Raw genomic sequence first — 16793 nt, 5'->3', positions numbered from 1 at the left:
AGGTGACTCTCTTTTCAATGGATTTTCTATGGGGATCTAGATTTCTAAGGCACTTGCTTGCAGTTCCTATCGCTTCCACTGGATGTCAACAGTCTTTAGAAATTGGTTGGTGTTTTTCCTTTATGTAATGAAGAAGTAGGGCAGTTCAGAAATCAAATCAAATCAAATTTTATTTGTCACATACACATACACATGGTTAGCAGATGTTAATGCGAGTGTAGCGAAATGCTTGAACGAGGGTCGAGTGAAGTGTACTGTTTGTTAGAGGCGCGTGACCTGAAAGCTCGCTCCACTTTGTTTTTATCCGCTATTGAACGCAGTTTATCCCGTCTTAAATTTGATTGATTATTTCCGTAAAAAAATAACTAAAGTTCTATTAGGAAAGTTGTTTGAAATGTTTGGACAAAGATTACAGGTAACTTATTTGATATATTTTGTAGTCATGTTGCGCGAGTTGGAACTAGTGTTTTTCTGGATCAAATGCGCCAAATAAATGGATATATAACGACGGAATTAATCCAACAAAAGCACCATTTGTGATGTTTATGGGACATATTGGAGTGCCAACAGAAGTGTCGCACCTGGTTGAATTCTGATTGTCTGTGTTTGTTTGATGGGGTGCTGTCCTCAGATAATAGCATGGTCTGCTTTCGCCCTAAAGCCTTTTTGAAATCTGACACATCGGCTGGATTAACAACAAGTATAGCTTTAATTTGGTGTATTGCATGTGTAATTTCATCTAAGTTTAATATTTATAATCATTTCATTTTAATTTGGTGCTCTGCCATTTCACATGATGTTGTCAAATCGATCCCGTTAGCGGGATTTGATCCCTAAGAAGAAAATGTATGTAGTTCTGTCCTTGAGCTGTTCTTGTCTAATGATGTTCTGTATTATGTCATTCTGTATTATGTTTCATGTTTTGTGTGAACCCCAGGAAGAGTAGCTGCTGCTTTTGCAACAGCTAAATATGGGGATCCTAATAAAATACAACAACAAAATATACCTAGTGACCTTACAATATACAATATCTTACAATATACAATATCTACCTATATCACTCCAGTGTTCCTGCACATTGTAAATATGTTATTCGAACTGACCCTGTATATAGCTAACTTACTTCTCGTGTTCTTATTTCTATTTCTCGTGTGTTTCTATTCTACATGATGTTATTTTTAGCACTAAATTTATATTGATTACTACATTTTTGGGTTTAGAGCTCGCAGGAAAGACATTTCACTGTATTGTGCACGTGACATTAAAACAAACTTGAAACATTTGTCCTCTTGATATGCAATGTCAAGCAACAATAGCTGTCATCACCTTTATTACAAGAGCATTTGAAGGTACATTTACAAGTTAGTTTATATTTCTATAAATTCAAGTTTTATTGTCACATGCACAAGTTCAGTAACATAACTGAACATAACGGGCATGCTCTACACAACAGTGCAGTAATTAATATTAAAATAGTATAACTAATAAAAACAGCCCTTGTGTTTTGTGCGGGATTGTTATTTTGTCTGTCGGTGTTTGCTGTTTGTTTTTCTCCCGGTTATCTTTTCCCTGTCTTGGAGATTTTCACCCTGTCTTTCTTTTGGGTTGACTGTTGTTTTGTACACCGGAGTATAAACTTTATTATTCGCATTTCTGCTCTCTGCGCCTGATTCCACCCACCTTGACCAGACGTGACACCCTTGAACTTTGCGACCTTTTGCCACATTTCAGGCTTCAAAAATAAAGATATAAAACTGTATTTTTTTGTGAAGAATCAACAACAAGTGGGACACAATCATGAAGTGGAACGACATTTATTGGATATTTCAAACTTTTTTAACAAATCAAAAACTGAAAAATTGGGCGTGCAAAATTATTCAGCCCCTTTACTTTCAGTGCAGCAAACTCTCTCCAGAAGTTCAGTGAGGATCTCTGAATGATCCAATGTTGACCTAAATGACTAATGATGATAAATACAATCCACCTGTGTGTAATCAAGTCTCCGTATAAATGCACCTGCACTGTGATAGTCTCAGAGGTCCGTTAAAAGCGCAGAGAGCATCATGAAGAACAAGGAACACACCAGGCAGGTCCGAGATACTGTTGTGAAGAAGTTTAAAGCCGGATTTGGATACAAAAAGATTTCCCAAGCTTTAAACATCCCAAGGAGCACTGTGCAAGCGATAATATTGAAATGGAAGGAGTATCAGACCACTGCAAATCTACCAAGACCTGGCCATCCCTCTAAACTTTCAACTCATACAAGGAGAAGACTGATCAGAGATGCAGCCAAGAGGCCCATGATCACTCTGGATGAACTGCAGAGATCTACAGCTGAGGTGGGAGACTCTGTCCATAGGACAACAATCAGTCGTATATTGCACAAATCTGGCCTTTATGGAAGAGTGGCAAGAAGAAAGCCATTTCTTAAAGATATCCATAAAAAGTGTCATTTATAGTTTGCCACAAGCCACCTGGGAGACACACCAAACATGTGGAAGAAGGTGCTCTGGTCAGATGAAACCAAAATTGAACTTTTTGGCAACAATGCAAAACGTTATGTTTGGCGTAAAAGCAACACAGCCCATCACCCTGAACACACCATCTCCACTGTCAAACATGGTGGTGGCAGCATCATGGTTTGGGCCTGCTTTTCTTCAGCAGGGACAGGGAAGATGGTTAAAATTGATGGGAAGATGGATGGAGCCAAATACAGGACCATTCTGGAAGAAAACCTGATGGAGTCTGCAAAAGACCTGAGACTGGGACGGAGATTTGTCTTCCAACAAGACAATGATCCAAAACATAAAGCAAAATCTACAATGGAATGGTTCAAAAATAAACATATCCAGGTGTTAGAATGGCCAAGTCAAAGTCCAGACCTGAATCAAATCGAGAGTCTGTGGAAAGAACTGAAAACTGCTGTTCACAAATGCTCTCCATCCAACCTCACTGAGCTCGAGCTGTTTTGCAAGGTGGAATGGGAAAACATTTCAGTCTCTCGATGTGCAAAACTGATAGAGACATACCCCAAGCGACTTACAGCTGTAATCGCAGCAAAAGGTGGCGCTACAAAGTATTAACTTAAGGGGGCTGAATAATTTTGCACGCCCAATTTTTCAGTTTTTGATTTGTTAAAAAAGTTTGAAATATCCAATAAATGTCGTTCCACTTCATGATTGTGTCCCACTTGCTGTTGATTCTTCACAAAAAAATACAGTTTTATATCTTTATGTTTGAAGTGTGAAATGTGGCAAAAGGTCGCAAAGTGCAAGGGGGCCGAATACTTTCGCAAGGCACTGTATATATATGTGTGTGTATATATATATATATATATATATATATATATATGTGTGTGTGTATATATATATATGTGTGTGTGTATATATATATATATATATGTGTGTGTGTGTGTGTGTATATATATGTGTATATATATGTGTGTATATATATATGTGTATATATATATATATATATATATATATATATATATATGTGTATATATATATATACACATATACATACATACATACATACATACATACATACATACATACATACATACATACATACATACATACATACATACATACATACATACATACATACATATATAAAGAAAGAAAGAAATATAAAGAAAGAAAACACAAGAAATAAGACAGGAAGCTATATACAGGATCAGTGCCAATACCAAATGTACAATGTGCAGGGTAACAATATTACTTTACTGACTTTTACAATACAACTATATTGACTTTCAGTCTATCTATCCACACTTGTCTTACTGACAAATGTTCATTTCAAATGACTATACCATTTTAGTAACTGCAGTACAAACATTTTTAACAATGAGACCAGCAAATCAAAAACCAAGTCGTTGATCACTTAAGTAGTATATCTTTACATATTCTCTTAATTTAGGTCACCAACAGTACAGGCACTACAGACCTGTCTTCTACAGTGGGACAGAGAGTGTGATGGGGGGCCTCTGTGTGATAGATATGTGACAGGGCCCTTCTGGGGCCAGGGGCCTGGCCCCTGGGGCGGGCTTAAACACCATAATGGGCTCCTTAATTACCTGCTCATCCACACACAGGGTCATTAGTCAGAGAGACGCGCTGGGCCTTAACTGTCACCCAGAGACAAACAACCCTCACTGGGGAGCGGGAAGAGGGGACCAGACCTGGGTGCCCCAGCAGAGAGGAGAAGGAGGGGTGGGAACCAGGGTCTGCTCTAGGGGAAACCTGCTCAATATGTGGGGATTTCCAAACAGTTTCAAAATCCCTCCAACAAAGCTGGCATACGGCAGATGGCAAACAAACACACACAAACAGAGAGATGTGGGTTACTGACCTGGTGCTGTCAGCGCCCACCTTGGTGTACCCCTCCAGGGCCCCTTCCCAGACACTGTTGGCCATAGCGTTGCCTATAGCCATCATCACCATGCTGAGCCCCACGGGCCAGTCATCCAGGTCCAGGGAACGGACCCTTGACAGGTGGGTCCCCAGGTTCCTGTGGATCCCTGAACACTCGATACAGATCAGAGCCCCCAGGTTAAGACTGGCCCAGTCCGGGTCTGGGAGAGGAGGAGGAGAGGATCAAAATTAGCCCTATGTTAGTTACTAATAAGCAAGGGTGATATCTGGCCCATAGCAATCTGGAGACATCATGTTATATACAATACCTGGCACGTAAAGTATTAGGAATCATTGACATATAGCTTGAATGTTGAGAAATTACTGTACTCACTGGCTGCATCACAGTCCACACAGATGCTGTTCCCTCTCACGTTCCTTATGGACTGAATGGACGCTGCATCACTTTGGCTGCCTAACCGGGACTTTGGGGGAGCAGAGAGAAGTTATAAACAGGTATGCAAGAGGGACTCCGTGTGTGAGGCATCATTGCTTTTCAGTGAGAGAATGAAGGAGACAGGATTTCAGCTGGCTACACAGCACAAAACAGAAGGGGAGAGAGGACTAGAGGCTTTGAAGGCCGAGTGATCATTGAGAGAAAACAAGGGTAAAGAGAGGGGAAGAGAAGAAAGAGAGGAGGAGGAGAGAGAGCGAGAGAGAAAGAGAAGAGAGAGTGGGCATTATATGAAATTGAGTCGGTGTTGCGTTGCGTCTCCTCCCCTGTGTTCTGACACAGGCCGTGTTCCCATCTCTGATGTCTGTCAGCTCTAATAAGAGCTCCCCCACGCTGCACTGCACCTGTCTGACACACAGCCCAACACATGGCAGCTCAGAGAAAGGAAGATTGGGGGGGGGGGAGAGAGAGGGGAGGGGATAGAGAGAAGGGCAAGAGAGAAGGGTGTGGGGAGAGGGAGAATTTTGCATTCACACATCATTTTGTGGGTGTGGGTGTACTATTTTTAGATTTCAGTGCAGCATTTGATTTAGTGGATCATGAAATAATTTTGATAAAATTAATGCATTATGGTTTTAAGGAGGTAGCATTTAATTGGGTACAGTCATATCTAACTGACAGGAAACAGTCCACCTATATCAATGGTTCATTTTCTTCCCCTCATGTTAAACTGTGGAATACCTCAGGGCAGCTGCCTTGGGCCATTTCTTTATTTAATATATACCAACGATCTTCCATATGCCTTAGCTGAAACTCAAGGTACTATATTTGCAGATGATACTACAATTTATGCAGCAAGACAATCGGTTAAACAGGTACAGCAAGCTTTACAAGGAGATTTGGAAAATATCAGGGAGTGGGTTTGCCAAAACAAACTTATTTTAAACATCAAGAAAACCAAAGTTATGTTGGTCTGTTCAACTAGGAAAAAGCCAAAACAGCATGGGATACAATTAATTATGGGAGTACAAATTGAAGAAGTGGCAGAAACCAAACTATTGGGAGTGCAACTAGACAACTGCTTATCATGGTCGTCTCAAATAACTAATCTATGTAACAAAACAAAATATTAAAACAGCATGCATAATCAGAAGGATAGCTAAATATTTAACAGGAAAAATTATTCAGCAAATAACACAAGCATTAATTGAGAGTCAGGTTAACTACTGTTCTGTGGTCTGGGGAAATGCATCATTAAGTGAAGTTTGGAGGCTGCAGAATGCACAGGAACAGAGCAGCAAGGATTGTTTTAAGGTGGAGATATGGTTCTTCTGTTGCAGTCATGCGCAGTGTTCTTGGTTGGTCATCAATCGACAGAATAATTGCAAAAAACATGCTTATTTTATTTCATAATATACATAATTTAAAACTGCCAAGTTCTATTCGCAACGGTATTCAGTTGGTAAGAGACAGACATTCCGTAAATACTAGGAATAGATTGTCCACCATCTATGCGTTGTCCAGACAGAAAAGAGAAATAGGCAATAGAACATTTCGATTTAGAGCAATAAAGAAATGGAATAAATTAACTGAGCAAACTAGAAACCTTTCAATACATAAATTTAAACATTATTTTAAAACAATTTAAATATAATACATAGAAATGTTGTGGGACTATAGTAGATGAAGAATCAATATTGTTTTAGATTAAGTATTTATTGGGTCATTGTGTTAGTATATTATGTATGTTTGTAATAGTGTGTTATATGTGAAAATGTGTTCGTATTATAAATTGTATTTTAATGTTTAAGGACTCTTGGAAGATTAGTCTAAATGGGGACTAAAATAGATCAAAATCAAATCAAATCAAATCCTGATTAGCAACCAGAGATTTTCATAGCCAAGTCACGTGGTCAAGAACAATTCCTGACCCTGAACTAATCATGACTCGACAGGCCCACAGTTTCCTCACTGTCTCTCATGCCCACCTTATTCTTCATGCTCTCGCAAGACTGCAGGCTGGCAAAGATCTGGCTCTCGATAGCTGTGACCCACAGCTCCCTCTCCTCAAACGTAGATGCCTCGAAATGCCACATCTGGCCCGTCAGAGACACGATAATGAACTCAAACGACTCCTCCGACTCTAGAAAACATAAACCCACATGTACAGTGCATTAGGAAAGTGTTCAGACCCCTTCACTTTTTCCACATTGTTACGTTACAAACTTATTAAAAATGGATTAAATAAAATTTTTACTCATCAATCTATACACAATACCCCAACATTGCTATGAAACTTGAAATTTAGCTTAGGTGCATCCAGTTTCCATTGATCATCCTTGAGATGTTTCTACAACTTGATTGGAGTCCACCTGTGGTAAATTCAATTGATTGGACATGATTTGGAAATGCACACACCTGTCTATATAAGGTCCCACAGTTGACAGCGCATGTCAGAGCAAAAACCAAGGCATGAGGTTGAAGGAATTGTCTGAAGAATATGTTTGGAACTACCAAGACTCTTCCTGACTCAAACTGAGCAATCGAGAGAGAAGGGCCTTGGTCAGGGAGGTGACCGAGAACCCGATGGTCACTCTGACAGAGCTCCAGAGGCGAAGGTGAAGTCCTCCCAGATTGTTGACATCGAGTGGAAGCCTAGGAACTGCAGTCTTTAGAAAGAGTTTCAGGCTGGTTTTTGGAAAAATGAGCCACAAAATGTAGTTTTTCTAGGTGGCTCCCATTTTGGCTGTAGTGTTTCCAAGCGTGTGAATGAGAGCGCGTTCTTTGGTATTTTCCTCCAGTAAAGACAATAACGATTCTCTGTCTTAAATTTTATCGTTTATTTACATATTAGGGTACCTAAGGTTTGATTCTGAACGTTATTTGACTTGTTTGGAAAGGTTTATTAGTAACGTTTGGGATTCATTTTGTATGCATTTTGATGGAGGGAAACTGGGTGGATTATTGACTGAAGCGGGCCAGCAAAACTGAGTTTTTATGGATATAAAGAAGGACATTATCGAACAAAAGGACCATTTCTGATTTAACTGTGACCTTTTTGAGTGCCAACAGAAGAAGATCGTCAAAGGTAAGGCATTTATTATATCGCTATTTATGACTTTCGTGTACCACCTGCCTGGTTGAAATATGTTTTTCATGGTTTTGTATGCGGGGCGCTGTCCTCAGATAATCGCGTGGTGTGCTTTCGCGGTAAAGCCTTTTTGAAATCTGTTTCAGTGGCTGGATTAACAAGAAGTTACGCTTTATTCTGATGTATTACACTTGTGATTTTATGAAAGTTAAATATTTATAATTCTGTAGTTTGAATTGCGTGCTCTGCAATTTCACCGCATGTTGGCCAGGTGCTAATACAAAGACACACGAACTGAAACCAAACGTTATATTAGGTAAGTATGACTCCTTCCACTACATTCTGATCGAAGACCATCAAAGGTAAGGGAATATTTATGTTGTAATTTTGTATTTCTGTTGACTCCAACATAGCAGAGAAATATTGCTTATGTCTGAGCGCCGCCTCAGATTATTGCATAGTGAACGAATTCTGTAACGTTAAAAATAAATGTAACACAGCGGTTGCATTAAGAAGCAGTGTATCTTTCTAACTATATGTAGAACATGTATATTTAGTCAAAGTTTATGATGTGTATTGCTGTTATCTGGCGTTATCTGGTGGAGCTTTCTATAATTTCTCCGTACATTTCTGTAGCATTTTTTGAACATGGCTTAATGTAAACGGAGATTTATGGATATAAATTGTATATTATTGAAAAAAACATAAATGTACTGTGTAACATGTCCTATTACTGTCATCTGATGAAGATTTTCAAAAGGTTAGTGAATTATTTTTCTTTTAATCCTGCGTTTGTGATTTGTGTTTTTTGCTTGACAATATGGCTACATATTGTATGTGTCCTAGTGGTGGTTTGATATACATATGTGCTATGTTTTCGCCGTAAAACATTTTAGAAATCTGACTCGCTGGGTAGATGAACAATGTGTTTAACTTTCATTTGAGCTATTGGACTTGTTAATGTGTGGAGGTTAAGTATTTCTAAGAATATTTTTGCATTCTGTGCGCCATCTTTTGAGTTGAGCTTGGGGGGGTGCACTTGGGGAACGTGTACCATTATGTCGTTAAGGACAATTGGGATAAATACAAATATATACCAGTCTCATTTAAGGATCAAAACATTGACAGCTGTGCCACATAAATTGAAAAATAGTTGGGAAGAGATTTTCGATGTACCGATTCCATGGCACATGGAAAACGATGCCGGACTCAAAACGTAGAATTTTTCAATTTAAATGATTATACAAAATCCTTGCAACCAATAGAATGTTATAAATATAAGGGGGATACAACCTTCCCAGCTCTGCAAATTTTGCTGCAGGGAGGCAGAATCATTAGATCATTTATTTTGGTACTGTCCATATGTAGCTTGTTTTTGGTCACAGGTCCAGGAATGGCTGACGAATTGCAACATTTACCTAGAGCTAACGCTGCAGGTAGCAATACTGGGTGATTTGAAAAGTCAGAGCCGATCAATAATATAATAATTATTTTAGCAAAAATATTTATCTTTAATTTACAATCTCTAGAAACTATGAGAATAGAATGCTCAGAACTTTTGTGAAGCATTACAGCACAGTTGAAAAATATATGGCAAGTACAAATTAACCTCTAGCGTCGAGCAATCCCGTATCCGGGAGCGTAATCATAGCCTCAAGCTCATTAGCATAACGCAACGTTAACAATTCATGAAAATCGCAAATGAAATGAAAGAAATATATTCACTCACAAGCTTAGCCTCTTGTTAACAACACTGTCATCTCAGATTTTCAAAATATGCTTTTCAACCATCGCTACACAAGCATTTGTGTAAGAGGTATTGATAGCTAGCATAGCATTAGCCTAGCATTCAGCAGGCAAGATTTTCACAAAAACAAGAAAAGCATTCAAATAAAATAATTTAACCTTTGAAGAACTTCAGATGTTTTCAATGAGGAGACTCTCAGTTAGATAGCAAATGTTCAGTTTTTCCAAAAAGATTATTTGTGTAGGAGAAATCGCTCCGTTTTCTTCATCACGTTTGGCTAAGAAAAAAACACGAAAATTCAGTCTTTACAACGGCAAACTTTTTTCCAAATTAACTCCATAATATCGACAGAAACATGGCAAACATTGTTTAGAATCAATCATCAAGGTGTTTTTCACATATCTATTCGATGATAAATAATTCGTGGCAGTTGCATTTCTCCTCTGAACCAAATGGAAAAGTGCACGCAGCTGGAGATTGCGCAATAATTTCGACGGAGGACACCAAGCGGACACCTTGTTAAAATGCTACAGAAATGTACGGAGAAATTATAGAAAGCTCCACCAGATAACGCCAGATAACAGCAATACACATCATAAACTTTGACTAAATATACATGTTCTACATATAGTTAGAAAGATACACTGCTTCTTAATGCAACCGCTGTGTTACATTTATTTTTAACGTTACAGAATTCGTTCACTATGCAATAATCTCAGATTATTAGCCTCAGATTATTGCATAGTGAACGAATTCTGTAACGTTAAAAATAAATGTAACACAGCGGTTGCATTAAGAAGCAGTGTATCTTTCTAACTATATGTAGAACATGTATATTTAGTCAAAGTTTATGATGTGTATTGCTGTTATCTGGCGTTATCTGGTGGAGCTTTCTATAATTTCTCCGTACATTTCTGTAGCATTTTTTGAACATGGCTTAATGTAAACGGAGATTTATGGATATAAATTGTATATTATTGAAAAAAACATAAATGTACTGTGTAACATGTCCTATTACTGTCATCTGATGAAGATTTTCAAAAGGTTAGTGAATTATTTTTCTTTTAATCCTGCGTTTGTGATTTGTGTTTTTTGCTTGACAATATGGCTACATATTGTATGTGTCCTAGTGGTGGTTTGATATACATATGTGCTATGTTTTCGCCGTAAAACATTTTAGAAATCTGACTCGCTGGGTAGATGAACAATGTGTTTATCTTTCATTTGAGCTATTGGACTTGTTAATGTGTGGAGGTTAAGTATTTCTAAGAATATTTTTGCATTCTGTGCGCCATCTTTTGAGTTGAGCTTGGGGGGGTGCACTTGGGGAACGTGTACCATTATGTCGTTAAGGACAATTGGGATAAATACAAATATATACCAGTCTCATTTAAGGATCAAAACATTGACAGCTGTGCCACATAAATTGAAAAATAGTTGGGAAGAGATTTTCGATGTACCGATTCCATGGCACATGGAAAACGATGCCGGACTCAAAACGTAGAATTTTTCAATTTAAATGATTATACAAAATCCTTGCAACCAATAGAATGTTATAAATATAAGGGGGATACAACCTTCCCAGCTCTGCAAATTTTGCTGCAGGGAGGCAGAATCATTAGATCATTTATTTTGGTACTGTCCATATGTAGCTTGTTTTTGGTCACAGGTCCAGGAATGGCTGACGAATTGCAACATTTACCTAGAGCTAACGCTGCAGGTAGCAATACTGGGTGATTTGAAAAGTCAGAGCCGATCAATAATATAATAATTATTTTAGCAAAAATATTTATCTTTAATTTACAATCTCTAGAAACTATGAGAATAGAATGCTCAGAACTTTTGTGAAGCATTACAGCACAGTTGAAAAATATATGGCAAGTACAAATTAACCTCTAGCGTCGAGCAATCCCGTATCCGGGAGCGTAATCATAGCCTCAAGCTCATTAGCATAACGCAACGTTAACAATTCATGAAAATCGCAAATGAAATGAAAGAAATATATTCACTCACAAGCTTAGCCTCTTGTTAACAACACTGTCATCTCAGATTTTCAAAATATGCTTTTCAACCATCGCTACACAAGCATTTGTGTAAGAGGTATTGATAGCTAGCATAGCATTAGCCTAGCATTCAGCAGGCAAGATTTTCACAAAAACAAGAAAAGCATTCAAATAAAATAATTTAACCTTTGAAGAACTTCAGATGTTTTCAATGAGGAGACTCTCAGTTAGATAGCAAATGTTCAGTTTTTCCAAAAAGATTATTTGTGTAGGAGAAATCGCTCCGTTTTCTTCATCACGTTTGGCTAAGAAAAAAACACGAAAATTCAGTCTTTACAACGGCAAACTTTTTTCCAAATTAACTCCATAATATCGACAGAAACATGGCAAACATTGTTTAGAATCAATCATCAAGGTGTTTTTCACATATCTATTCGATGATAAATAATTCGTGGCAGTTGCATTTCTCCTCTGAACCAAATGGAAAAGTGCACGCAGCTGGAGATTGCGCAATAATTTCGACGGAGGACACCAAGCGGACACCTTGTTAAAATGCTACAGAAATGTACGGAGAAATTATAGAAAGCTCCACCAGATAACGCCAGATAACAGCAATACACATCATAAACTTTGACTAAATATACATGTTCTACATATAGTTAGAAAGATACACTGCTTCTTAATGCAACCGCTGTGTTACATTTATTTTTAACGTTACAGAATTCGTTCACTATGCAATAATCTCAGATTATTAGCCTCAGATTATTGCATAGTGAACGAATTCTGTAACGTTAAAAATAAATGTAACACAGCGGTTGCATTAAGAAGCAGTGTATCTTTCTAACTATATGTAGAACATGTATATTTAGTCAAAGTTTATGATGTGTATTGCTGTTATCTGGCGTTATCTGGTGGAGCTTTCTATAATTTCTCCGTACATTTCTGTAGCATTTTTTGAACATGGCTTAATGTAAACGGAGATTTATGGATATAAATTGTATATTATTGAAAAAAACATAAATGTACTGTGTAACATGTCCTATTACTGTCATCTGATGAAGATTTTCAAAAGGTTAGTGAATTATTTTTCTTTTAATCCTGCGTTTGTGATTTGTGTTTTTTGCTTGACAATATGGCTACATATTGTATGTGTCCTAGTGGTGGTTTGATATACATATGTGCTATGTTTTCGCCGTAAAACATTTTAGAAATCTGACTCGCTGGGTAGATGAACAATGTGTTTATCTTTCATTTGAGCTATTGGACTTGTTAATGTGTGGAGGTTAAGTATTTCTAAGAATATTTTTGCATTCTGTGCGCCATCTTTTGAGTTGAGCTTGGGGGGGTGCACTTGGGGAACGTGTACCATTATGTCGTTAAGGACAATTGGGATAAATACAAATATATACCAGTCTCATTTAAGGATCAAAACATTGACAGCTGTGCCACATAAATTGAAAAATAGTTGGGAAGAGATTTTCGATGTACCGATTCCATGGCACATGGAAAACGATGCCGGACTCAAAACGTAGAATTTTTCAATTTAAATGATTATACAAAATCCTTGCAACCAATAGAATGTTATAAATATAAGGGGGATACAACCTTCCCAGCTCTGCAAATTTTGCTGCAGGGAGGCAGAATCATTAGATCATTTATTTTGGTACTGTCCATATGTAGCTTGTTTTTGGTCACAGGTCCAGGAATGGCTGACGAATTGCAACATTTACCTAGAGCTAACGCTGCAGGTAGCAATACTGGGTGATTTGAAAAGTCAGAGCCGATCAATAATATAATAATTATTTTAGCAAAAATATTTATCTTTAATTTACAATCTCTAGAAACTATGAGAATAGAATGCTCAGAACTTTTGTGAAGCATTACAGCACAGTTGAAAAATATATGGCAAGTACAAATTAACCTCTAGCGTCGAGCAATCCCGTATCCGGGAGCGTAATCATAGCCTCAAGCTCATTAGCATAACGCAACGTTAACAATTCATGAAAATCGCAAATGAAATGAAAGAAATATATTCACTCACAAGCTTAGCCTCTTGTTAACAACACTGTCATCTCAGATTTTCAAAATATGCTTTTCAACCATCGCTACACAAGCATTTGTGTAAGAGGTATTGATAGCTAGCATAGCATTAGCCTAGCATTCAGCAGGCAAGATTTTCACAAAAACAAGAAAAGCATTCAAATAAAATAATTTAACCTTTGAAGAACTTCAGATGTTTTCAATGAGGAGACTCTCAGTTAGATAGCAAATGTTCAGTTTTTCCAAAAAGATTATTTGTGTAGGAGAAATCGCTCCGTTTTCTTCATCACGTTTGGCTAAGAAAAAACACGAAAATTCAGTCTTTACAACGGCAAACTTTTTTCCAAATTAACTCCATAATATCGACAGAAACATGGCAAACATTGTTTAGAATCAATCATCAAGGTGTTTTTCACATATCTATTCGATGATAAATAATTCGTGGCAGTTGCATTTCTCCTCTGAACCAAATGGAAAAGTGCACGCAGCTGGAGATTGCGCAATAATTTCGACGGAGGACACCAAGCGGACACCTGGTAAATGTAGTCTCTTATGGTCAATCTTCCAATGATATTCCTACAAATACATCACAATGCTGCAGACACCTTGGGGAAACGACAGAAAGTGTAGGCTCATTCCTGGCGCATTCACAGCCATATAAGGAGACATTGGAACACAGCGCATTAAAAATCTGTATGAAACTTCATCTAGGTGTCGCCTGTAGCATTAGTTCTGTGGCACTCACAGACAATATCTTTGCAGTTTTGGAAACGTCAGAGTGTTTTCTTTCCAAAGCTGTCAATTATATGCATAGCCGAGCATCTTTTCGTGACAAAATATCTTGTTTAAAACGGGAACGTTTTTTTATACAAAAATTAAAAGAGCGCCCCCTATATCGAAGAAGGAGATAGAAGGGAGGGGTTGAATGGAGCTGAAGGGTGGGACTAATAAAAACAAGATAGCAAATGTAAAACATACAGGGTCTGTAAAATGTATATAGGTTCAAAACATTTGTGAAATAGCACAGTTACAAATATATGGCAAATATAAATCTGGATGGACATCAGAAGTAGAGGAAGGCCAGTACAAAAAAAGGAAAGAAGATAACTATTGTAAGATAGAATGTGTCCGTAAAATGTACAGTTGAAGTCGGAATTTTACATACACTTAGGTTGGAGTCATTAAAACTTGTTTTTCAACCACTCCACACATTTCTTGTTAAAACAAACTATAGTTTTGGCAAGTCGGTTAGGTCATCTACTTTCTGCATGACACAAGTCATTTTTCCAACAATTGTTTACAGACAGATTATTTCACTTATAATTCACTGTATCACAATTTCAGTGGGTCAGAAGTTTACATACACTAAGTTGACTGCGCCTTTAGACTGCTTGGAAAATTCCAGAAAAATGATGTCACGGCTTTAGAAGCTTCTGATTGACATCATTTGAATCAATTGGAGGTGGATGGATTTCAAGGCCTACCTTTGAACTCAGTGCCTCTTTGCTTGACATCATGGTAAAATCAAAAGAAATCAGCCAAGACCTCAGAAAAAACATTGTAGACCTCCACAAGTCTGGTTCATCCTTGGGAGAAATTTCCAAACGCCTGAAGGTACCAAGTTCATCTGTACAAACAACAGTACGCAAGTATAAACACCATGGGACCACGCAGCCACCATACCGCTCAGGAAGGAGACGCGTTCTGTCTCGTAGAGATGAACGTACTTTGGTGCGAAAAGTGCAAATCAATTCCAGAACAACAGCAAATGTCCTTGTGAAGATGCTGGTGGAAACAGGTACAAAAGTATCTATATCCACAGTAAAACGAGTCCTCAACCGAAATAACCTGAAAGGCCGCTCAGCAAGACTATGGTTTGCAACTGCACATGGGGACAAAGATAGTACTTTTTGGAGAAATATCCTCTGGTCTGATGAAACCAAAATATAACTGTTTGGCTATAATGACCATCATTATGTTTGGAGGAAAAAGGGGGAAGCTTGCAAGTATATGTATATACAGTTGAAATTGGATGTTTACTTACACCTTAGTAAAGTACATTCCAACTCAGTTTTTCACAATTCCTGACATTTAATCCTGGTAAAAATTCCCTGTCTTAGGTCAGTTAGGATCACCACTTTATGTTAAGAAAGTGAAACGTCAGAATAATAGTAGAGAGAATGGTTCATTTCAGCTTTTATTTATTTCATCACACTCCCAGTGGGTCAGAAGTTTACATACACTCAATTAGTATTTGATAGCATTGCCTTTAAATTGTTTAACTTGGGTGAAACGTTTCAGGTAGACCTTCCACAAGCTCCCCACAATAAGTTGGGTGAATTTTTGCCCATTCCTCCTGACAGAGCTGGTGTGAGCCAGTCAGGTTTGTAGGCCTCCTTGCTCACGCACACTTTTTCAGTTCTGCCCACAAATATTCTATAGGTTGAGGTCAGGGCTTTGTGATGGCAACTCCAATACCTTGACTTTGTTGTCCTTAAGCCATTTTGCCACAACTTTGGAAGCATGCTTGGGGTCATTGTCCATTTGGAAGACCCATTTGCGACCGAGCTTTAACTTCCTGACTGATGTCTTCAATACATCCACATAATTTTCCTTCCTCATGATGCAATTTATTTTGTGAAGCGCACCAGTCCTTCCTGCAGCAAAGCACCCCCACAACATGATGCTGCCACCCCCATGCTTCACGGTTGGGATTGTGTTCTTCGCATTGCAAGCCTCCCCCCTTTCCTCCAAATATAACGATGGTCATTATGGACAAACAGTTCTATTTTTGTTTCATCTGACCAGAGGACATTTCTCCAAAAAGTACGATCTTTGTCCCCATGTGTAGTTTGACTTTTTTATGGGGTTTTTGGAACAGTGGCTTCTTCCTTGCTGAGCAGCCTTTCAGGTGATGTCGGTTTAGGACTCTTTTACTGTGGATATACAGTGGGGCAAAAAAGTATTTAGTCAGCCACCAATTGTGCAAGTTCTCCCACTTAAAAAGATGAGTGAGGCCTGTAATTTTCATCATAGGTAGACTTCAACTCTGACAGACAAAATGAGAAAAAAAATCCAGAAAACCACATTGTAGGATTTTTAA

At 38.0% G+C, this 16793-nt stretch overlaps 1 protein-coding gene across 2 annotated transcripts in view; it reads right to left on the bottom strand.

Annotated features, from left to right (window-relative positions):
- LOC135558835 (arf-GAP with GTPase, ANK repeat and PH domain-containing protein 3-like) overlaps positions 1-16793 on the bottom strand; it is a 242799-nt gene that overhangs the window by 16665 nt on the left and 209341 nt on the right. For both annotated transcript variants that reach the window (XM_064993002.1, XM_064993001.1), the window contains exons 14-16: positions 6798-6952; positions 4750-4840; positions 4354-4576 (exon numbers count right to left, since the gene is read on the bottom strand). In XM_064993002.1, coding sequence (XP_064849074.1) covers positions 4354-4576; positions 4750-4840; positions 6798-6952 — 469 coding nt within the window. The remainder of the gene's footprint in view (positions 1-4353; positions 4577-4749; positions 4841-6797; positions 6953-16793) is intronic.

Source organism: Oncorhynchus masou, chromosome 17 (assembly GCF_036934945.1).
Source record: "Oncorhynchus masou masou isolate Uvic2021 chromosome 17, UVic_Omas_1.1, whole genome shotgun sequence".
Lineage (NCBI taxonomy): Eukaryota > Metazoa > Chordata > Actinopteri > Salmoniformes > Salmonidae > Oncorhynchus > Oncorhynchus masou.
The sequence above is the reverse complement of the archived record's forward strand: the minus strand, read 5'-3'. Positions and strand labels throughout refer to the sequence as shown.